At 48.4% G+C, this 20,671-nt stretch overlaps 8 protein-coding genes across 8 annotated transcripts in view; 4 read left to right on the top strand and 4 right to left on the bottom strand.

Annotated features, from left to right (window-relative positions):
• Nucleotides 1–1,355, bottom strand: part of LACBIDRAFT_294912 (uncharacterized protein) — a gene marked incomplete at its 5' end in the record, with an annotated part of 3,212 nt that extends 1,857 nt beyond the window's left edge. Inside the window, one exon of the mRNA XM_001884235.1 lies at nt 4–1,355. Within this exon, the coding sequence (XP_001884270.1) occupies nt 4–1,355 (1,352 nt within the window). The remainder of the gene's footprint in view (nt 1–3) is intronic.
• A 339-nt stretch (nt 1,356–1,694) lies between these two features.
• Nucleotides 1,695–2,739, top strand: LACBIDRAFT_191260 (uncharacterized protein; the record flags this gene model as incomplete). The annotated part of the gene is made up of 6 exons (XM_001884361.1): nt 1,695–1,754; nt 1,806–1,882; nt 1,931–2,171; nt 2,231–2,307; nt 2,362–2,434; nt 2,487–2,739. The coding sequence occupies 6 exons, from the start codon at nt 1,695–1,697 to the stop codon at nt 2,508–2,510; spliced, it is 552 nt and encodes a 183-aa protein (XP_001884396.1). The 3' UTR covers nt 2,511–2,739.
• Nucleotides 2,740–2,881: 142 nt separating this feature from the next.
• Nucleotides 2,882–8,875, top strand: LACBIDRAFT_303710 (kinesin-like protein; the record flags this gene model as incomplete). Its single annotated transcript, XM_001884360.1, has 23 exons — nt 2,882–2,945; nt 3,014–3,271; nt 3,329–3,340; nt 3,396–3,414; nt 3,473–3,483; nt 3,545–3,660; nt 3,713–3,906; nt 3,960–4,055; nt 4,115–4,310; nt 4,366–4,573; nt 4,626–4,909; nt 4,971–4,991; nt 5,055–5,061; nt 5,121–5,173; nt 5,222–5,350; nt 5,401–5,433; nt 5,485–5,521; nt 5,569–6,346; nt 6,397–8,227; nt 8,288–8,400; nt 8,460–8,546; nt 8,598–8,706; nt 8,759–8,875. 23 exons carry the CDS (start codon nt 2,882–2,884, stop codon nt 8,873–8,875), a joined length of 4,773 nt encoding a protein of 1,590 aa, XP_001884395.1.
• Nucleotides 8,876–9,240: 365 nt separating this feature from the next.
• On the bottom strand, nt 9,241–11,408 carry cfs3-1 (cyclopropane-fatty-acyl-phospholipid synthase; the record flags this gene model as incomplete). The annotated part of the gene is made up of 11 exons (XM_001884234.1): nt 9,241–9,469; nt 9,525–9,727; nt 9,782–9,912; nt 9,964–10,085; nt 10,144–10,332; nt 10,386–10,595; nt 10,653–10,817; nt 10,876–10,934; nt 10,991–11,007; nt 11,074–11,233; nt 11,291–11,408. 11 exons carry the CDS (start codon nt 11,406–11,408, stop codon nt 9,440–9,442), a joined length of 1,404 nt encoding a protein of 467 aa, XP_001884269.1. The 3' UTR covers nt 9,241–9,439.
• Nucleotides 11,409–11,841: 433 nt separating this feature from the next.
• LACBIDRAFT_330053 (uncharacterized protein) lies at nt 11,842–12,853 on the bottom strand (the record flags this gene model as incomplete). Its single annotated transcript, XM_001884233.1, has 6 exons — nt 11,842–11,918; nt 11,988–12,058; nt 12,148–12,166; nt 12,495–12,549; nt 12,654–12,721; nt 12,838–12,853. The coding sequence occupies 6 exons, from the start codon at nt 12,851–12,853 to the stop codon at nt 11,842–11,844; spliced, it is 306 nt and encodes a 101-aa protein (XP_001884268.1).
• An 855-nt stretch (nt 12,854–13,708) lies between these two features.
• LACBIDRAFT_252312 (GTP-binding protein) lies at nt 13,709–14,613 on the bottom strand (the record flags this gene model as incomplete). The annotated part of the gene is made up of 6 exons (XM_001884232.1): nt 13,709–13,882; nt 13,950–14,030; nt 14,112–14,257; nt 14,317–14,333; nt 14,391–14,501; nt 14,549–14,613. The coding sequence occupies 6 exons, from the start codon at nt 14,611–14,613 to the stop codon at nt 13,709–13,711; spliced, it is 594 nt and encodes a 197-aa protein (XP_001884267.1).
• An 837-nt stretch (nt 14,614–15,450) lies between these two features.
• Nucleotides 15,451–19,047, top strand: LACBIDRAFT_252126 (uncharacterized protein; the record flags this gene model as incomplete). Its single annotated transcript, XM_001884359.1, has 13 exons — nt 15,451–15,516; nt 15,566–15,610; nt 15,680–15,970; nt 16,024–16,458; nt 16,649–16,918; nt 16,965–17,075; nt 17,127–17,336; nt 17,388–17,864; nt 17,912–18,338; nt 18,389–18,641; nt 18,689–18,722; nt 18,772–18,918; nt 18,970–19,047. Coding segments are annotated over 13 exons (2,844 nt in total), but the record flags the coding sequence as incomplete, so codon positions are not given.
• Nucleotides 19,048–19,723: 676 nt separating this feature from the next.
• The window catches only part of LACBIDRAFT_185557 (APC amino acid permease), a gene marked incomplete at its 5' end in the record, with an annotated part of 2,735 nt that continues 1,787 nt past the window's right edge, over nt 19,724–20,671 (top strand). The window contains 5 exons of the mRNA XM_001884358.1: nt 19,724–19,851; nt 19,905–19,952; nt 20,004–20,205; nt 20,262–20,550; nt 20,609–20,654. Coding sequence (XP_001884393.1) covers nt 19,724–19,851; nt 19,905–19,952; nt 20,004–20,205; nt 20,262–20,550; nt 20,609–20,654 — 713 coding nt within the window. The remainder of the gene's footprint in view (nt 19,852–19,904; nt 19,953–20,003; nt 20,206–20,261; nt 20,551–20,608; nt 20,655–20,671) is intronic.

Raw genomic sequence — 20,671 nt, 5'->3', positions numbered from 1 at the left:
AACTGACTCCCGCCTTGTTGGGCGAGTGGAAGCCTTCCCGTCGCCGTAAGACCTTGATTAGAGAGCGCTGAATGGGAAGATCTGTGTGTAAGTCCAGTTTGAGATGGAGGCCTTCCGGGGGGCTGGGATTGTGGTTGCGATTGAGGTCTTTGTGGGTGCATGCTCATTTGATCTGGCTGGAGGGGGGATTGGCGGTGTGGAGATTGCTGTGACGGTTGTTGTTGCTGTTGTAATGGATGGGGGTTGTTGTGGGACGGTGGTCGAGAGGGGACGGACGGAGGAGGCATGGTAAAATGATTCCCATAAGGATCACTCATATCCTTCATCTGCTCAAACTGCTGGGCAGGTGTCGGATGAAAAGAGCGGTTGGGGGTATTGCCTTGGGTATTCATCATGCCAGAGGGTATCGGTTGTGAGATATCCAATGGAAGGGGAGGGGTAGACGAAGAATCGAAGGGGTATTGCCCGGGGGCTTGTGGTATGCGTTGAGAATTGGATCCTTGTGAGGCTTGAAAATTCATCGCCATCTGCATCTGGTTAGCATTATCGGGGGTCATTCTCGTTCGGTTGACTGGCGTGTGCGATGGACCTGGCGTGGAGATTGACATACTAGCGGCATGATTCGGAGGCAGGGAATTTGGTCTCGGTGATGATGGTGGTTGATGTTGCAGAGGCATGCCATTTGAAAACGCACTTTGGAGATGGGATTGCTGCATTCCAGCGGGATGCGAAACCTGATTCATGGACGGAGGATGGGTCAAACTGTTCATAACCTGTTGGGCTTGAGCAGGTGGCGCCCTCGTTAGATTGTGAGGCATGCCAGGAGGCCCTCCCTGCCTCATCATCATGGACATGTCTGGTGACATAGCCATTTGCTGCTGCTGTCGTTGTAGTTGCGTTTGATGTTGTTGGCGTGGGTTCATAACCATGGGAGATGCACCTTGAGGCATATGCGCCGATGGATTTATGTGGGGCTGGGAGATTACACGACGCACGGTGTTGCTTCCAGGCGGTATCATATTTCCGCCGAAATTGACTTGACCAGCGGCGATGAGTGAGGACATATGAGCTGGCGTGGAGCCCGCTGTCGGGTTTAACGGCTGGGTATTTTGGCGCATAAAATTCCGTTGTTGTTGCTGCTGCTGCCCCTGCTGTTGAGGCAGATATCGAAGTTGACCATTGGGGCCAGAAACCATGGCCATCGGAGGAGTGCCCGGAGGAATGCCCATCTGGTTCGGAGCTAGCAGTTGCTGTCCCATTGGCGGCGGATTTTGCATGAAAGACTGGTTGGTCAAGCCGTGCGGTGGAACGTTTGCGTTTGCTCGTATCATGTCTCCATTGCGGTTGCCGTTCATGGGGATAGTGTGTAGCGGTTAGAGCTGCGTCCTTCGCTCGAGTAGTAAAAGTTGCAACGAGAGGCGGCTGAGCATGAAATGTGGGGAGCAATGATAGAAAAACGGACAGGAATAAGCGGATGGCCCGAGGAAAGTGGAGATCCAACGATCGGGCAAGAGACGCAAGAAAAAATGGGAGGAAGTGGTGAAGGAAGAGTAGGGTAACGGAGGAGAACGTCTTTGACAGCGAGCAAGGGATAAAAAGACGACGACGGGGGGTGAAGACGGTTAGGCCCAGGTTAGGCCAAGTTGAAGCCTGTTGAATGCCCCACACGTGGCATATCTCTCTTTTTTACCACCATGGTCCGTAAACTCAAGTACCATGAGCAAAAGCTCCTCAAAAAGGTCGACTTTCTCAATGTAAGTCATCGTCGTCGTCGTCGTCAATCTCCCTTTACTTATCCTCCGCAGTGGAAGCAAGATGCCAACCTTCGAGAAATTAAAGTTATGCGCAGGTACCATATCCAGGACAGAGAGGATTACCACAAGTAACTACCCCTTGCTGTCCTGCATCTTGGTCCTTATTTGACGTCCAGATACAACAAGCTTTGCGGTTCCCTACGTTCCTACGCCCACAGACTTTCTCTCTTACCAGCACAAGACCCTTTCCGAAGTCGCATGGAGGGCCAACTGTTGTCCAAACTCTACGACATGGGTGTTTTGAACACATCAGCAAAACTAAGTGATGTTGAAAACAAATTGACGGTCGCTGCGTTTTGCCGCAGGCGATTAGCTGTCTTCATGTGCATGTCAAAGATGGCTGAGACCGTCAGTGCGGTATGTTACTTCACTACCCGCCATTCGACACTTTTTTTTTTGACCGTCGAGATGTTTAGGCGGTTAAATTTATTGAGCAAGGTCATGTTCGTGTGGGTCCCGATACCATCAATGATCCCGCGTTTCTCGTAACCAGGTGGGTGCCAAAGTAGCCTGGTGGATTCTGATCCCGCTCAAGAACGTCCGACAGACACATGGAGGACTTTGTGACATGGGTGGACACATCGAAACTGAAACGCACTATAATGGAGTATAACGACGAGGTATTTGGGGTTGCTGTAGATGAATTTCCTGTTCTGACATTTTTGCTCACAGCTGGATGATTTCGATCTCCTTTGAGAGGGTAATATCATTGGTAAATACCGCCCAAGTTGGCCAACATCCCGAACTGCAGCATAACCACCGCCTGAAGCATTCTGGCCTGATTGCCTTCCAAAGCCCACATTGGTGCCGAGGATATTTCACGGAGTTAGTACAGGAGACGGCATCGCTGCAGGCGAAGTTCGGGGGAGAAATAACCAGGATATTCCGAGTTGTCCTTAGAAATAAATACATGACTTTCCTTTTCCGTCGACGCGCGTGAGTGTTGTTAGGGCAGAAGTTGAGCACGCGTTTAAGCGTAACTTATAGACCGAGTCCTTCCAACATCTTCTCCACAAACTTCAGGCCCCCTCTGGGGAACGCCCCGTTCATTTATCTTTCGTTTAGACATGGCCGAGAGCGGGGATGGGAACATCAAGGTTGTCGTTCGATGTAGGCCACTCAACTCCCGAGGTATCCCCAGCCTTTGCCTCTTCACTCATTCCCGCCATCGCGCGCCGAGCTGACTTTCCAATGAACAGAACTGGCTCGCGGCGCAAAGCCACTCATCCGCATGCAGGGAAACCAGACGATTCTGGACCCTCCAGAGCAGGGCTCGACACAGGACTCGAAACGCGCGACGGAGAGAAAGACAATGGCATTTAGTTTTGATAAGAGTTATTGGTCTGCGGGCCCAAGGGATGAGCCCGGTTATTGCTCACAGCAGACGTTGTACGATGATTTAGGAAAGGAATTGTTGGACCATGGCTTTTCGGGTTTTAATGCTTGTATCCTTGCTTGTAAGCTGCTCAGTCTCTTTTTCTCGGCGTCGTAGCTGAACGTGTCGCGTCGTTTAGATGGGCAAACTGGTACGAGATTGAAATTGCTGGATGGGTTGGTACTGACCTTGCAGGATGGAATTAGGATCGGGGAAATCTTATAGGTGCGTTTAGACCGTAATCTATTCGACAGCCCAAATACTAACGCGACGTTGTTGCCAGTATGATGGGATGTTAGTTATCTTCATCATTGAGCTCGGTTTAACGGCTTTACCAACCTTACAAATCTTTTAGATGGTGCAGACAAGGGTATTATCCCCCTGACCTGCTCAGAACTTTTTGACCGTGTCAAGGACAAGTCGGCCCGGGACCCGAATATGAGCTTTACCGTTGAGGTCTCATACATTGAGGTCAACCTTCCATTTTCACGCGCCATGGTGCTCGGCTGACCGCTCCACACAGATTTACAACGAGAAAGTGCGGGACCTTTTGAATCCCAAGAACACAGGAAATCTCAGGGTTCGCGAACACCCAAGCCTGGGACCTTATGTTGAGGATCTTTCCAAGTTGGTTGTGAGCGGGTATGAAGAGATGATGACCCTCATGGACGAAGGAAACAAGGCGAGAACGGTTGCGGCTACGAATATGAACGAAACGTGCGGATATCATCTTACGTTCTCAAAGTCGCCTTCTCCTTATGTTCGAATAGGTCATCGCGTTCACATGCCGTCTTCACTCTTCTTTTGACGATGAAAAGACATGATGTAGACACGAATATGGACACTGAGAAAGTGTCGAGGATTAGGTCCACTCTTTGCCTCGTTTTCGTGCACATTCATTCAGCTGACATCTCTTGGGGGGCAGTTTGGTCGACTTGGCTGGATCAGAACGGGCCAACTCCACTGGCGCTACCGGCCAGAGATTAAAAGAGGGGGCGAACATTAATAAATCACTCACGACACTCGGAAAGGTCATTTCGTCACTGGCTGTGGCGAGTCAATCAGATGGAAAGAAAGGAAAGAAGGGAAAGGCGGAAGAGTTCGTTCCTTATCGCGACTCTGTGCGTGAATGTCGCACTTCTGGCCAGATATTATCTACTTAACTGACCTCCACAGGTCCTTACCTGGCTGTTGAAGGATAGTTTGGGTGGCAATTCGAAGACCGCGATGATAGCTGCGATCTCTCCTGCTGATTACGAGGAAACCCTAAGCACACTACGTTATGCCGATCAGGCAAAGAAGATCAAGAACAAGGCAGTGGTGAACGAGGATCCTAATGCGAAGCTTGTGCGCGAGCTCAAAGAGGAATTGGAGACGTTACGAGGTACGACGCAATCGGACTGGTCGTGTATGCTGTTTATGATCGTTTTTTCTAGCTCGCGTTGCTGGTGCTGCTACTGAAGAAACCTACGATCCCCATGTGCCGCCAGAGAAACAGAAGGTCACGTATAAGACCAAGGATGGCCGCATCAAGACGGTCACCAAGGCTGAGCTCCAAGATCAGATGGAGGCGAGCGAGAAACTTATGCAGAGCCTGAACGAAACTTGGGAAGAGAAGCTGGAGAGGACTCAGGAGGTTCAGAAGGAACGGGAGAGGGCATTGGAGGAACTGGGCATTACGGTGGAAAAGAATCTCGTCGGTGTTCATACGCCAAAGAAGGTCAGAATACCATCCTCGTATCTGCCCCACACGTCTTACTCATCAACTACTTCGTGATCAGATGCCACATCTCGTTAATTTGGTGCGTCTTTATGTCCACAAATCACCGTTTTATTGGAGGCTAATTGTACTTGTATCTCGATAGAATGAGGGTATGATGTCATCAAGGCGCGTTCTAATGGGCCGTCAACTGACCACTATTTTTTTCAAGATCCTCTCATGAGCGAGTGCTTGATCTACCAGATCAAACCTGGGAAGACCATCGTGCGTTTCCTGTTCTCCACATGGTTGTAGTTGACAAAAACGGTACAGGTTGGTCGTCTGGATAGCGAACAACCGGCCTCGATCAGGCTGAGCGGAGAAAATATTCTTGAGGAGCATTGTTACTTAGAAAACACAGATGGAAAAGTTGTAATACAGAGTATGCCAGATAGCGTAACGGTATGCCCCATTCACCTGCGACATCTCTCAGTTCTGACAACGTCTGACAGTTCTTGAACGGAAAACAAATATCTCCAGGAACAGTAAGCTTCGGGCCTTCACTTCGAAACAATTAATCTGATGAATTTGGGCAGCCACACAGACTTCGTTCTGGTTTTCGCATCATTCTCGGTATGTTCTCTCTTTTCGACGCAAACCTTGAATTTAATTTGTCCCAGGCGACCATCATGTTTTCAGATTTAACAACCCGGAAGAGGTGCGCAAGCAACGTGACCGGGCCACCATGAAATCAAATATGCACCTCAGTCTCTCTGCCGCTGAGATAGAGGCGATGAGCGAAAGCTCTCCTCGACCTGACTCCCCTACGTCTTCCACAGATGAGTTGGCAGACGTGGACTGGAACTTTGCCAAACGTGAAGCTGCCTTGGCTCGATTAGGTTTAGATCCAACGCTAGACAACCTCCCAGACGAAGATTTGAACAAGTTGTACGAGAAGATCACAAAAGTGAAGACATTGCGAGACCATAACTCAAAGTCACGGCCAGAAAGCAGCCTCAGCCAAGCAGATGATGTCTGGAGTGAAGCTGGTCGGCCGTTGCCCAGTGAGGCAGCCACGGATGACACGAGCATAGACGCTGGACCAAGTTGGGGGAGTCCTGTGGCTGATGATTCCCTCAAAGATGTTCAACAACAACTGGAGAGCCGGCTTCAAGAAATCACGGACTCTTCGACTGAGGCGGAGGACTTGAAGGTGGAGAAAGACCATATGGAACATCAACTCCGACTCGTCCGTGCGCAGATGAGACGACTTGTTGATGCAAGAGCTCGAGGTGAAAATGACGTGGAGGGGATAGAATTTGAGCCAGTTATCTATTCTGCTCGGCAGCTCAGATTGATCCGAAAGGTTCTTGATCGATGGAGAGCACATCGATCTTTCTCTATGGCAGAACTAATATTGACAAACGCAGTCATAATGAAAGAGGCCAACGTTATTAGGTGAGAAAATCGACTCAATTGGCACCTACTTGCTGAAGCTTGAATTTTAGCAAGGAACTTGGAAAGCAAATATCATACAACTTCACAGTAGCCTCCGGCGGTTCTCTCGCCGCCCCAACTTCCGCTGTCGACACCATTGCGGGCCTGGACGAATTTGGTGACGTCGCAGACCCCATCCTTGCCTCTGCTACCCAGCCATCAGTCGCAGTCAAAGTGCTTGACAAACGACACAATGCCATCTACGCATGGTCCCTTGATCGAATGCAACAGCAACTTCAGCGTATGAGGAACCTCACAACCTATATCGACCGCCCCTCATACACACAACACTTCTCATCCGACGAACCATTCTTTGATTCCCCACCTCCGGAGTACTCCTTTATTGGAAATGCCCTACTTTCACTTGCTCCACTTTCCCGAAGATTATCATCAACGTCAACGGTCCCGATCTTCTGTCGATACACAGCAGAAGCCATTGGCTCATGTCGAGTTGACATCAAAGTTGTGAATGTTGTTCTTTCGGCCAAATATTTAAACGGATCTTCTTCCTCCACTCGCTCCTCCTCCCCAGTTCCGGGACATGTCCCTCCTGGAACCAAATTGAGCTTCTTTTTGACTGTTGACTCCATCAAGGGGCTCTCGTCGCATGATTTCTCCGGAGTCCATCTCCAAGTCCGTCTTTCCTCTTTTGTTGGCCCAAGTCTTTCAGCAGAAGAGGTATTTCCGTCGGTTGCGCTCAACATCGACTCGTCATCACTATCAGAGTTGAAGTTCCGAAGAAGCTTCTCCATCGTAACCACTTCTAAGGTTCTGAATCACTTGCGGCAGGGCTATGCTCCGATTGAGTTCTTTGCTGCACTCAAGCCCACATATCTGGAGCGCATGGAGCGATGGGACGAAATGCGTGAGCAAAAGCAATACCGGCCTAATCCAAGCCCTTCTACAGAATCTAGGCCAGCAACACTTCCACCTATGCGACGCTCTGAAACCGATTTTGTTGTAGAGCAAGTTCATGACGTCGTTGCATGGCTTCAAGTCTGTGAACTTGGTCCAGACGGCTCTTACATGCCAGTTCCTGTGATATCACAAGGCAGCCTTGATCCCGGTGTTTTTTCGCTTCATCAAGGACTACAGCGGCGTATCATTGTTTCTCTGTCATCTAATTCTGGTTTACAACTTCCATGGCTTGAGTTCACAAAAGTGCGGATCGGAAATGTTCGACTACTTGACCCTAAAGGGCGCATTCACGATTCGACATCGAAAGCGCTGGTAACTATGCCCCTTCTGAAAGACCAGACGGTTGACTTTAAACCAGACGGAACAGGCACCTTGTCCGCTGAGGCACTGTGGGACTCCAGCGTTCATGACTCTGTTTTACTCAATCGCGTCACAGCATCAAACCAGCGTATTCTTGTCCAACTTACTTGGGCTGTCGCAGTGGAAACATGCAGCGATCCGATGCAGTTCAGTATGGATGTTGCCATTGCCATGCAAACTCGAGATGCCAGTCCACCGTCTAAACTTCTCACCTTCTTTGGCTCCAACAAGATCTTGTCCAAAACTAGCAACCTTTTCACAGTGCGGTTGTCGCCTCCTCTCACTCGGTCTGCTAAAGATCTTTGGCGACTTGATACCTCAGAGAAGTATGTGAGGGGTGAGGAGACTTTGGGCGCTTGGAAACCTCGAGGCATTTCAGTCGTTGAAGATTACACACGACTAATCATGACAGAACGGCGGGCAGCCGACGTTCAAGCAATCCGCGTCATCCTCACAAATTCGCCTCCGAAACCTGTGCAAGCCGATACTTTGGCTTGGCGTGCAGATGATCTTTTGCAGAAATCCCTTGCTCTGTGGCAGAAACAATTTGGGCATCAGGGAAAGGTTGTCAATTGTCTTATTTGAGTGATTCTCGTGGCAAGATGCTGATTTCTTCTCGTTCAGATCGTACTCAGCCAGGAGCCTAGTGACCACGAAGAGAACGGGACTTCGAGTAAACCACTTGACCAAATAGATGGATTAAAGTTTATCTCTGAGACGAAACTTATACCTCGGAGGTACTTATTTGCCCAACTTGAGATTGCAAGTTCACGAGAAGGCTGATCATTGACTACAGCGATGGTGCTACCAAGAAGGGACATCTGATGATTCTCACTGATGCCAGCCAGAACATTTGGGAAAGGAGATGGTTCGTCCTGAATAGGTATGATCTTCTTATTCACCCGTAAATCATAGTTGACGAATAGTATTACAGACCCTATCTTCATGTTTACGCCCATTCCAATGAAGCCGAGGAGACTGGCATAATCAGTCTGACGGGTGTGAACGTGGAGAGCGATCCTCATAAAGAATTGTTGCTAGGCGTACGTTTCCTTCTTTTTAAAAGTACAGGTTCAATTATCTCAACCCTTACAGAAACCTCACTCGTTCACTCTTTTCACTGCTTCAAACTCTCACGCTCTTGCGGCTCCTAATGTAAAGGAGCTCCAATCATGGATAATGAAACTAGATCCAACTCGCCTACCATCATAGCATTGTGCGTCTTCTCGTTCTTTTTACCCGATTGCGTTGCCATGGCTGTCATCTACACAACAATCGTTACCACTAGATATATCTTCAACAGTATGTGCTTATGTCCATCTGCCCATCACTCAAGGTCACCCCAGGAGGACTGTAATACCACTATAACATATAATTGATACCCTCGCCACACTATGCCGCATGCCGACTAGTATAGAATCATTCGTCTGCTTTACACTGGTCCTTGAGGAGCTTGACCCACACATTATGAAAGAAGAGACTCGTCGTAGGCGGCCTATCCTTCATGATCAACTAAGGAGACCTTGCTTTCAAAATTTTACATAAATTCAAAGCTATGCGAACTCACGAGATCTAACACAGGAAAAGAGTAGTATATCGTTTAGCAATACATATGTGCTGAATAGCTGGTAATCATTAAAGTTCCTTCCATGGTGGTGCGACTGGTAATTCTAGTTGACGTCTAGTTAGAGTGCAAGATAAGGTGATAATAATACATCCCAAGCGCCCTAGGTGGCACTTCCTCCTCCGTTCATTTAATTGTGGAAAGAGGATCACTCAATCACAGCATACTGCTGGTGTATCGTTCTGGTGGATTGAGTATGTCAGAGAAATAGCATATGGTGAAACGAATGATACTGACCTGGCGGATAAAGGTGAGCATATGACACGTAATATAGCCCTTTGCGAAACCAGCGCCAGCGTATGCAAAGAGGTACTCCCACTTGCGTTTGAACGCGGCATACTCATGTACGTCTCGAAGAGATGGGTAGTCTCTTGAGATGAGATCTTGTGTCAAGTTTGCCTCCAAACGCCTGCCCCATTCCCGAAGAGTCCGAGGATAATCTGAATTTGAGGTAAGAATGTATTGGGGCCGTTTAGAAAAAATGAAAGGCGTACGGGCAGCATGGTTCTCAACGCCCTCCAGGGTGAAGCGGCCTTGTGATGCAGCTTGGGCAGCAGTAATCAAAGCTGTTGCGCTGGGTAGGCAAGAGTTTGGCCACATGTATTTGCGCATGAAATCCTCGGCCCTGTTGTAGAAATTTTAATGAATACGTAAAGGTATTCTAAAGAGTACGCACTGATAGCCAGAGAATCTGGACTCTGGGAACGTGGAAGACGTGACAACAACTGTTGCGTTTTTGGACTTTAGAGCAAAGTCAACAAGTTTGAAGTATGTGTTATAGTGTTTGGTGCCAACGTGCTTGTTACTCATCTATCAGACAATGGTCGCGAGAAGAGAGAGCAAAAGGCGAGCACACCTCTAACATCTCTATGCTAACAAAAGCGTCGAATGCCTTTTCAAATTCGGCTGGAATTTCCCGGTAATCGAGAAGGTGGACTCGGATTCGCCCCTCTAAGCCGGCGTCTTTGATACGTTCTTCTGCAAGGATTTTTTGTTCTATAGATAGCGTCAACGTATCAACTTCGCAGCCGAAAGAGCGAGCAGCCTGATAAACGAGTAAGAAATTGGTTGAATAGAATAAAAGAACAGCACACAGACCTCAATAGCAAGACCTCCCCATCCACTGCCGAACTCGAGAATTCTGTTTCCCGGTTTCACACGTGCCGTACGAAGAACGTGGTGGATTTTTCGTCGTTGAGCTGCTTCCAGATCCCCAGGTGTCGGACCCATCTCGAGGTCTCCGCGAACGCCACCCTCTGCTTCGCTCCAAAGGGCACACGAGTACATCATCTCCTTGCTCAAGAATGCCTGGCAACGTCGCATCGTTCAGCGGGCGTTTACAACCTGGATATGAAGGCGGCGTACCTGGAACAAAGCATTTGACTGATCATAGCTGGCGATTACGTTTAGACGCGCTTGAGAGCGCGTCTGGCCAAGGAAGCTGTTGTAAATCCCAGTGATCGCCGCAGATACCTTCGCAACTGTGGATGAGAGAGTTTCCGCCATTCCGGATTCATTCTCTAGCCATATCTAAGTATTGTGAGGATCGTTAATCAACATGAGTTAACAACACAAAGAGTTCACGCACCCGCATAGCTCCCTGAAGGCTGGATACCTCGATGTCGCCAATCATATAGGCCTCACTGACTGATTTTTCGTTCATGAGCAAAACGACGACAGGTCACATGAGGGGGACTGCTCACAGCCGAGATCGCCAGACCTAGCAGGGGTTCGTTTAGCACACATTCGACGCGTACTTAATTTGAAAATTGACAACATGACTTACAGTAGAATTCTTAACCAGAAAGTGTCATTGTTAATAGTGAGATGCACATCATTGCATCCTTTTTGGTATTTTCCATAGTAGTGTGTCCCTTCGGAATCAGAGATTGTAAGATGCCCGATGCCAATCGCATCCTCCAGAACGGCGAGTATGGATGTGCGCGCTAGAGTAGTGTCCTCAGCACATGTCCGTGACTGCAAGTAAGCGATGGTAGACCCACCAAAGGCTACCGCCCACGATCGAGGGCTCAACGCGTGCAGGGAGAAACGCGACGCGGCCTTGAGGGCCGCTGAGGACGAAGGAAGGCTGACGCAAGACGAGGCAACTTGTGAAGGCATGATAGCTGGGAAGGTATATGAGGACCGGAGACGGGGAGGACTGCCGAAAAGAGGGCGGACGGTACTGGCCTTTTAAGGAGAAGGAATACATGTGTAGATCAACGGGTAAGCAGATAAATCTGCGAAAGACAAGGCGACCCAAGGGAGAGGATTCGCGAGCAGTCATAGGAAGCAGAATTGAAAAGGATGATTGCCAAAGGAAACAATTTTTGTCCACGGCAAGAATTCTGTTAGGGTCGTTCTCATTCCTCGATATGGCTGTCCCGTCAAATGGGGGTCAGGGTGTCCCTTGAGCATGTCCCCGTAGAAAGGAAGCTATAGGTAGGAACTCTGATCAGATCTCGTTCGCCAGTACCCGACAGCACGGCGTAATAACAAGCAATGCACATACTCTTCCAAGGAAGCCCACCTTCAGAGCAAGATTAATCCAAGATTAAATGCCACACTCCTTCCAGTACACGTGCCTATAGTCCACAAGACCCGTCCCAGAGACACCAGAATCCTGGGATTCTAAATATCATCAACTTTGCATCAGCTCGAACAAAGTTCAAGATTCGACTCAAGCCTACATACACTCACTGAAATAGCCTTTTGGCTTGCTATTCTTCTTCTTCCAGAAACGACACCGTCCATCCATTTTTTGGGATGCACTGTTGGAAAAATACGATAAAAATTCAGGCTTGCTCGCGCATCAAATCCCACTGGTAAAAATACAGTTGCTTCCCACCCGTAAGCGCACACAACCCGGCGACGTCCCTCTGCAGAATAAGTTTACCTGGTCATGTTTCCCTTCCAGGTGTATTTTTTGCTAGCCGCGGATTCAACATTTGCGCCATAATCAGCTCAGCGGTCCGTCAGCCCACCCCCAGTGCGTCATCAATTATCCATCTTCCCGAGGTAGCACCACTAAATATCGACCCTGACCAGGAAGTGCTCAGAAAAGTAAGTCCGGATCCTAAGCAGTCAAACGCGCGCGGTCACTCACTGATCAAGAATCGAATCACGACTTCCTCGGTTTTTCAGCAGACATATCGTTTCTTTGCATGCAACTCCTCGGTACGCCCACGGAATATTTCGCCTACTTACCCGTTCGCATACCTCCCAATGTCCGTTGTGTTTTTTTTTCCCACTGGCCTGGTCGCTGGTCATATGGTTATCACCTGCGTGTTGCGGATTTAGTGCATCTCGGCCGATACCGCTCAATCGTCGAGATGTGCGACAAAAAAGGTTGATCAATTGACTCACCAACGACCATACATCCCTTCGCGCCTCCAACGATACCTTGTAATACCTTTCAAAAATGCGTAGAGGACCTACAGTCAGACTTCATTTAGGAACCAATGCGCTGTGGAGTCGAGTCGTTTATCGCTCAACGTATATTTATTCAGCTCCAACTAAATATTTTCTTCGTTGTTTGAAGCATATTCACCTCGACAACCGGGCATCTAGTTTAACCTACCGAACAATAAGGCTGAGTGTATCATGCGGTTTCTGTCATGGAGACTCACGGGGAGTTTATGTTAGAATGGCTTTGACGATACGGCGCTGATCAGCGACAAATCGTGAAGATACGCTCATGTGCTTCTTCCTCTTGGCTGCTGGATAGGAAAACAGAAAGGAAACACCCCAGTTTTGAGTCATTTGCCGTGCGGGAGATGATGGAAGCGTCGTGTCTTTACATTTCTTGACTGAGAGTTTGTACTATGTCGACCATTTTTGAAGGGAGGGAACGGATCTTTAGAGGCGTTGAAACGAAACATATTTGCAGGAACCTGGAGACGCATAATATCGCTTGAATCAGTGTTTCGTCTCAAGAAAAAGTGACATTCCACAACATGCGCAATTGGCTCGATGGTCTCGATATGTAAGAGATCTGTCCGTTCCGAGTGCGACGAAGCGGAGCGATCGACACGCGGATTCTTTGGAAGAGTTAATCAGACTACAGATTGCCGCAAGACTCACGTCTCACAGAAGGCCGGTAGAACAACTCTTAACTTGAACGCCGGCGTCAACGTAAAGCAATCATCTTTTGTTGGGGTTCTGACGTGGGCCGGTATACGTCCTCTCCCTGAGCCTTGAAAAGCTAGAGCATAGTTGATTGTATGTGATTCGCCGATGAGCTTTCGAGGTCGTTCCAGGGTGCAAGAGAGGGATCGAGGCTGATCGGAGTTGTTCGCAAATACACTCTGGAAGAACGGAAAGTCTCAAGGAGATGTCCTTTGGGAGTTCTCGAAAAGTACGCCCATGCCACCCATTGAGACTCGAGAAAGCCAAATGAGTAGCAAGCAACTCATATCATTTCAAATCACAGCGAGACTGCGTTCCGCTCGCAATGACGTCGTAGAGCTGTAGTATAGTCTGCTAGCAACGTCGTTTACAACCCAGTCCAAGCCAGAAACAAGGTTTTCCCCGGTCACTGCGCTGCAAGGCCATATTTTCCAGTGATGTGTTGTTATGGAGCGAAGGTCAAGCGCCTGTGGAAAGTGGGAAACGGTATGAACTCATACTTCGAATATCAGAGCAGGCCGCGATGGATCTTACGTCGCGTATTTCAGTATCCGTCATTGAACCTTGTAAATCCTGTTTGTTGGCAAAGACCAGGAGGGATGCGCCCGCCAAACGCTAATGACAAACGTGATAGCCGTGCAGCGTTGACAATAAGTCAGTTCCGATATTGCTCTGGGGAAAGCTCATAATTCTCACATCTTCAGTCAGAAGACTATGTAACTCCTGCTTGCAATCCTGCATGCGCATCCTATCACCAGAGTCGACGACCCATACTAAAGCATCTGTTTGTTCAAAATAGTTTCGCCAATAGGGTCGAAGAGTTCTTTGGCCGCCGACGTCCCCTGATGAGAAGAGCGGTCGGATCTTTGTGGCGGGGGCGCGTAGTAGGGGATCCACTTACAGATGTTCAGGGTATAGCTGGGTAAAGCTATTAAATCCGCATCCAAACCAAATACGCGAATAATCCTGGCTTACTGTCCGTGCGCAAAGGTCTTGATATTGAAGCCCAACGTTGGGCTGATTCCAGTTATGTCCTCTCCATTGAGCTTCTTGAGAATGGTGGTTTTGCCTGCATTGTCGAGACCTCTGATCGAAGTCAGGAAGAAAGACGACGTCTGGCGCTTGACACATACAAGAAAAGGATTCGCATTTCCTTTTCCTTTTGACGATTCTTGCGAATAACAGTGAGGAGGCCCATAAACGATAACTAGTATGTCGTAAACAGGCAATGTCACGCGGCATAAATTGTATGTAGCTGAATCTAGTCACCGGAACCGTTGCTTCTACCATAGTCATCTCAAAATCATCGATGCCGCCCAAAAACAAAGGAAAGAAGGGAAAGAAGGGGGATGATGATTTCTGGTCTGTTCAATTTTATCGACAACTCTCGCACTCACAATATATCACGGATCTATAGGGATAAGGCTGGCGAAACGGTTGAACCTCAAAATCTAGCATCGGCCCCCGACGATGTTGAAGAAACCTTCGCAAAACAGTCCAGTCTAAGCTTCTCGGGGTTTTCTGCCTTGAGCATGACCGATAACACGCCTGCTGAAGCGGATGATGAGGATTTTGGCGGTCTTATGGTGCGTATGAGACAATATGTTGGAATGAGATCTTGTTCATTTTCAATTAGTCTGTAATCAAAGCTTCTACCGCAAAACCCAAGAAAGATAAGCAAAAAAAGAAGGCTTTTGAACCTGTTAATGGACTCGTTGACACAGCGGAGGCGGACGATGCGGCTACTACGGTTTCAAAACCACCGCAACAAGTTACAGCGGAGGATATGGCGGATGAAGAATGGGGCCCAGTGAAAGAGAAGAAAAAGAAAGATAAAAAGGGCAAAGGAAAGAAAGGCAAGGCAGGGCTCGAAGAGGAGGAGGAAGAGGAGGAAAAACCAACAGGTTAGTGGGTAAATCATCATTGATATTTAACCGGGATGAACCCATTCTATACATAAGCTGAGGCAACGGCCACTTCTGAAGCTCCGCCAGCTGTCCCTGAAAAAAACGATGACGATGCTGGTGATGAGATAGATGAGCCTGGAGCCAAGATACTCTCGAAGAAGGAGAAGGAAAAGCTGAAGAAAGAGAGAGAAAAGGTTAGTGAATGCTCGAAAAAACAAGATAATTTCTCCTAACATCTATCAGGCCAAAAAGAAAGCACAGGTAGCTGCAAAGAAGGCTGCTGAAGGAGTCGAGCCAGCTGCTCCGCTCCCCGCTGCTGCTGTTGAGCCTCCGAAAGCAGATGAAAAGGATGAGGAGGAAGGCGAGGAAGCTGCGGGGGGAAAGACGGATGCCAAGAAAAAGAAGAAGAAGAAGGGAAAGAAAGACGACGAGCCCGCCCCAGCCCCCGCACCGGCGCCTGCTGCTGGAAAGAAAAAGGGGGCCATCAGCGCGCTCAAGGCCATAATGGAAGAAAAGAAAAGATTGGAGGAAGAGGCGCGACGCTTGGCAGAGGAAGAGAGGAAGCGGATTGAGGAGGAGGAGAGGAGGTTGGAAGCAGAGGAGCGCAAAAAAGAAGAAGAAAAGCAGCGTAGAAAAGAGAAAGAAAAGGTCAGTATTTCCCGTGAAGCCATTGACACTGGGTTTACTCATACTTTACACAGTTGAAGCGTGAAATCGCGAAGAAGGAGGGGCGCCTACTTACAAAGAAGCAAAAAGAAGAAAAACAGATGGCCGAAATTCGCAAACAAGCTCTTTTGGCTTCTGGGGTACAGATTGAGGGTTTACAGCAACAATCAGGAAATGGTCCGCCGGCACCAAAGAAGGTTGTTTACGGGAATCGTAAAAAGAAAGGTCCAGGTGCAAAAGACGCATCTCCCGCTCCAGAATCGAGACCTCGGTCACCAGAGCTTGCCTCGCCCATATTACCAGTCGCAGAGGAAGTGAAACCAAACGCTGATGAAGACCTAAAGTCCGACTGGGAGGCGAGCAGCGACGAAGAAACGAAAGCTGCCGCGGGAGTCAAAGATTCGTGGGATGCCTCAAGTGACGATGGAGAGGCTTCTCCCGAACCAGCCAAGCCCAATAAGAAATTGGATGTTAAAGGTGGGCAACTTTTCAAAAGGTCTCTTTGACCGATGCGTGATCGAGTCTTTTTCAGCCCCATCTACTGAGGATAAACTAAAGCCTCCTTCCACGAAGCCCATATCGAAAGTTCAACCACCAGTCAAAGGCGCTCCGAAGCCCGTAATCTCCAAAGTAGCCGCTGTGAAACCCCCCTCTAAAGAGGAAGAGGAAACGTCGTCGTCCGAATCAGAGAATGGCTCAGGAGATTCGGAGGACAGCGACTCTGACGATGATTCCGAAGATGAATCTTCTTCGGATGAGGAGCTGACCACTGCTCAGAAGATGGCAGCTCAACGAAAAGCCGATGCTGCTGAGCGACGTGCTAAGGCACATGAATTGGCTTTGGCTGCGCGGAATAAGGACGATTTGCGCAGCCCCATTTGTTGTATTCTTGGACATGTTGATACTGGCAAGACTAAATTGTTGGACAAGGTAGAATGGCTTCTTTTCTACGCAGCTCTGGCTAATCTCTGATCAGATTCGTCAAACCAATGTCCAAGAAGGGGAAGCCGGTGGAATCACCCAACAAATCGGAGCCACCTATTTCCCAGTAGACGCGATCAAGACGAAAACTGCAGTTTTGAACAAGGTACATTTCTGAATTCGTTGGTTGACTCTATCATCTGACACGAAGTTACAGGATGGACAACAGGAGTACAAAATTCCCGGGCTATTGGTCATTGATACACCCGGTCATGAGTCTTTTACAAATCTTCGTTCTCGCGGTAGCTCGTTGTGTAACATTGCTATTCTCGTTGTCGATATCATGCACGGACTGGAAGCCCAAACATTGGAATCCCTGCGTTTACTGAGGGATAGGAAGACGCCTTTTATTGTTGCTCTCAATAAGGTCGAGCTAGGATATCCTCGATGCGACTACTGCTAATGTTGGTTTTTTTAGATCGATCGCATATACGGATGGACTCCTACACCCGATGGTGCTTTCCGCGAGTCCTTGGAGAAACAAAGCCGTTCGGTCCAGCGGGAGTTCGAGGACCGTGTTGCGAAAACCATCCTCGCGTTCGCAGAAGAAGGTCTAAACGCCTGTCTGTACTACGAAAACAAAAGCTTCGCGCGCAACGTTTCATTGGTTCCGACGTCAGCGATCACGGGAGAGGGAGTTCCCGACATGATCATGCTTCTCGTCAATCTCACTCAGCAGCGGATGAGCGACCGACTAATGTACTTGTCTGAGCTCGAGTGCACTGTTCTCGAGGTCAAAGTTATCGAAGGCTTGGGCACGACAATTGACGTCGTCCTTTCGAATGGTATTTTGCATGAGGGGGACAGAATCGTTGTTTGTGGACTCAATGGCCCAATTGTAACGCAAGTTCGGGCACTGCTAACCCCTCAGCCACTCCGAGAGCTGCGAATTAAGGTCGGCACACACTTTTGCTTTTTACTATTGCTGACAAATATCGACAGTCTGCGTATGTCCACCACAAAGAAGTCAAGGCAGCATTGGGTGTCAAGGTCACAGCTCCCGATCTGGAGAAAGCTATAGCTGGTTCGCGCCTGCTTGTGGTCGGACCTGACGACGACGAAGAAGATCTCAAGGAAGAGGTTATGTCGGATTTGACTTCTCTCCTGAACAACATCGACAAATCTGGTCGTGGTGTTTGTGTTCAAGCTTCCACGCTTGGGTCACTGGAGGCTCTCCTAGACTTTTTGAAGACGAGTAAAATCCCTGTCTCGGGTATCAACATCGGACCCGTGTACAAGCGGGATGTCATGCGCGCGGGTACCATGCTGGAAAAAGCGAAAGAACTTGCCTGTATTCTCTGTTTTGATGTCCCTATTGATAAAGAAGCAGAACGGCTGGCAGAGGAGATGGGAATCCGACTGTTCAAAGGTACAATATATTCTCTATTGTCTCATGCACCGTTGTTAACATCCGTGCAGCCGACATTATTTATCATCTTTTTGACTCTTTCAAGGCCTACAACGACGAAATCACTGAGGCCAAAAGGAGAGATGCCGCCCCCCAAGCTGTGTGGCCCTGTCGATTGAAAATCATAGCCACTTTCTGTAAACGGGATCCGATTATTCTTGGAGTCGATATTCTAGACGGAACCCTGAGGGTTGGCACGCCCTTGGCTGTCGTCAAGATTGATCCTGTGACAGGCAAAAAAGACATTATTGATCTCGGAAAAATGTCAGTCCATCTCTTACTTTGTGGTGCCTCTGACCTTGTTTTTATAGAACATCATTGGAAATCAACCACAAGAACCAAGACGTACGTAAATGGTTAGGCAACAAGCACTTTGAGATTGACCGTCCCTTAGATTGTCAAAAAATCGCAAGCTGGAGGAGGTGTAGCGGTCAAGATCGAGCATGCTGTATATCAATCTGCGAAGATGTTTGGACGCCATTTCGACGAGAAGGATGAACTTCTCAGTCATATTACACGGCCAAGTATCGACGTTCTTAAGGTGCGAGAGCCATTATATGATTTACACCACCACCTGATGCACGATCGCCAGACTTCGTTCAAAGTTGATGTATCGAACGAAGAGTGGCTCCTCATTCGTGCCCTGAAACCCGTGTGTAGAATGCCTTGAGTTCCTTTGAACGATCCTGACAAATTTTCCAGCGTTTTAATATACCCTGAAGGCTGAACATCAGGAGGTACCAAGGAGGTACTTACAAACTTGCAGGGGATGTCTATTTTTACTTTTGTCCCCTTATCTTTTAATTTATCAGCTTACCAAGCAAATTTGTACCTGCTTGTACTTAAGATGAAAGTTTTTGCACGAAGTCATCCGATCTTCCTCCGACGTTTGCCCCTTCCCCATATTCTTCTTCTCAAATGGAATCCTCTGCAGGCTCCAAGCATGTCAAGGACCGTGTTGAAGAGGAGGTAGAAAGCATCGACCAAGACGAGGTCCAGATGGTAATAATTGGTCGTGCTCTGGGAGAACCTACTTTGCGTGGGGCGCGAACTGGTAATGTCAAAATCTGGTGATAAACTGGAATGGCTGCGGGTATCCTTCATGCCCTCTATCTTCATATTCCTCGAAGTGGTGAATTCCACATGAGAGCGGTATGAAGCAGAAGGCTTGAGGATTGAGATTATACCGCTAGAACCTGATCAGCGCTCATACCTGCGTAGGGAAGCCCCAGTGTCACCATGTTTCTTTCCCTTCCTTTTTTGGGGGATATCCATTTGCACGAACTAACGCTTCAATTTTCCAGCAAAGTCTTGGCTATAAACAAGTATGTTGCCGTGGCTTTGCAATGGTTTCTGATTCTATCTACCGTGGTAACCCGTCGCTTTTCGTTTTGCAGCAACTCCATCGAAGCTGGCATCTTGTCGAAAGTTTTGCGGCAAGTTTTTGCGCTTTGAATTTTATCGGCGGCGTCCGGTTCGTCATTCTATTCCCATTTGATGAGGTTATGAGCTCATTGTCGTCCTCAGATCCGCATTCTTCTTGGGCCTCTTGGCTGGCGGTCCAGCTGCTATTTGGTATAAGCTTCCTCTACGGTTAATGAGGGCCCTTTGTTGAGCTCCATATAGGTCGTCTTATTTGATCACCCTCGTCTTCATGACTATCACAGCATGGGTCCTTGCGGAAATTTGCTCTGCACTGCCGTTGAGCGGCTCCATATACATTTGGAGTGCAGAAAGTGCGGGTCCTAAATATGCGAGGTTCTTCGGTTTCATCGTTGCTTGGTGGGCTTGCACTGCTTGGATGACTTTCGTTGCAGGCAATTGTCAGGTATGGGCATCCGAGATTCAATTTCCCCACCCAACCTCAGGCGTTTTGTTTTTCAGACAGCTGCAAATTATATTGTTTCCCAGCTGGCAGTCTGGGAAGTGGATTTTCCTGGGGGAGTCGGCGACGACAACGTTAAATGGCGAGCATTGATTTGGGCAATCTCCGAAGGGCTGCTTGTCCTTTCCGTCGTGATCAACTACTTGCCTCCTAGACTCTATTCCGCTATTTTCAAGTTTTCGGTCTTTCTCATGATGCTCGATTTCTTCCTTTGCGTCATCTGGCTCCCCATTGGAGTATCGAAGACCTATGGCTTCCGCTCTGCGAAGGACGTTTTTACACAGACTTGTACGTTCCCGCAACTGCCGTGTTGTCCACACCCTTACCCTTGATAACCTTTCTTCAGATAACGGAACCGGCGCTCCAGCTGGATGGAATTGGATCCTATCTTTGTAAGCTTTCATTTCTC

This window comes from Laccaria bicolor, genomic scaffold, assembly GCF_000143565.1.
Source record: "Laccaria bicolor S238N-H82 LACBIscaffold_25 genomic scaffold, whole genome shotgun sequence".
Classification (NCBI taxonomy): domain Eukaryota; kingdom Fungi; phylum Basidiomycota; class Agaricomycetes; order Agaricales; family Hydnangiaceae; genus Laccaria; species Laccaria bicolor.
Note: the sequence above shows the minus strand (reverse complement) of the source record. Positions and strands in the feature narration are given on the sequence as shown.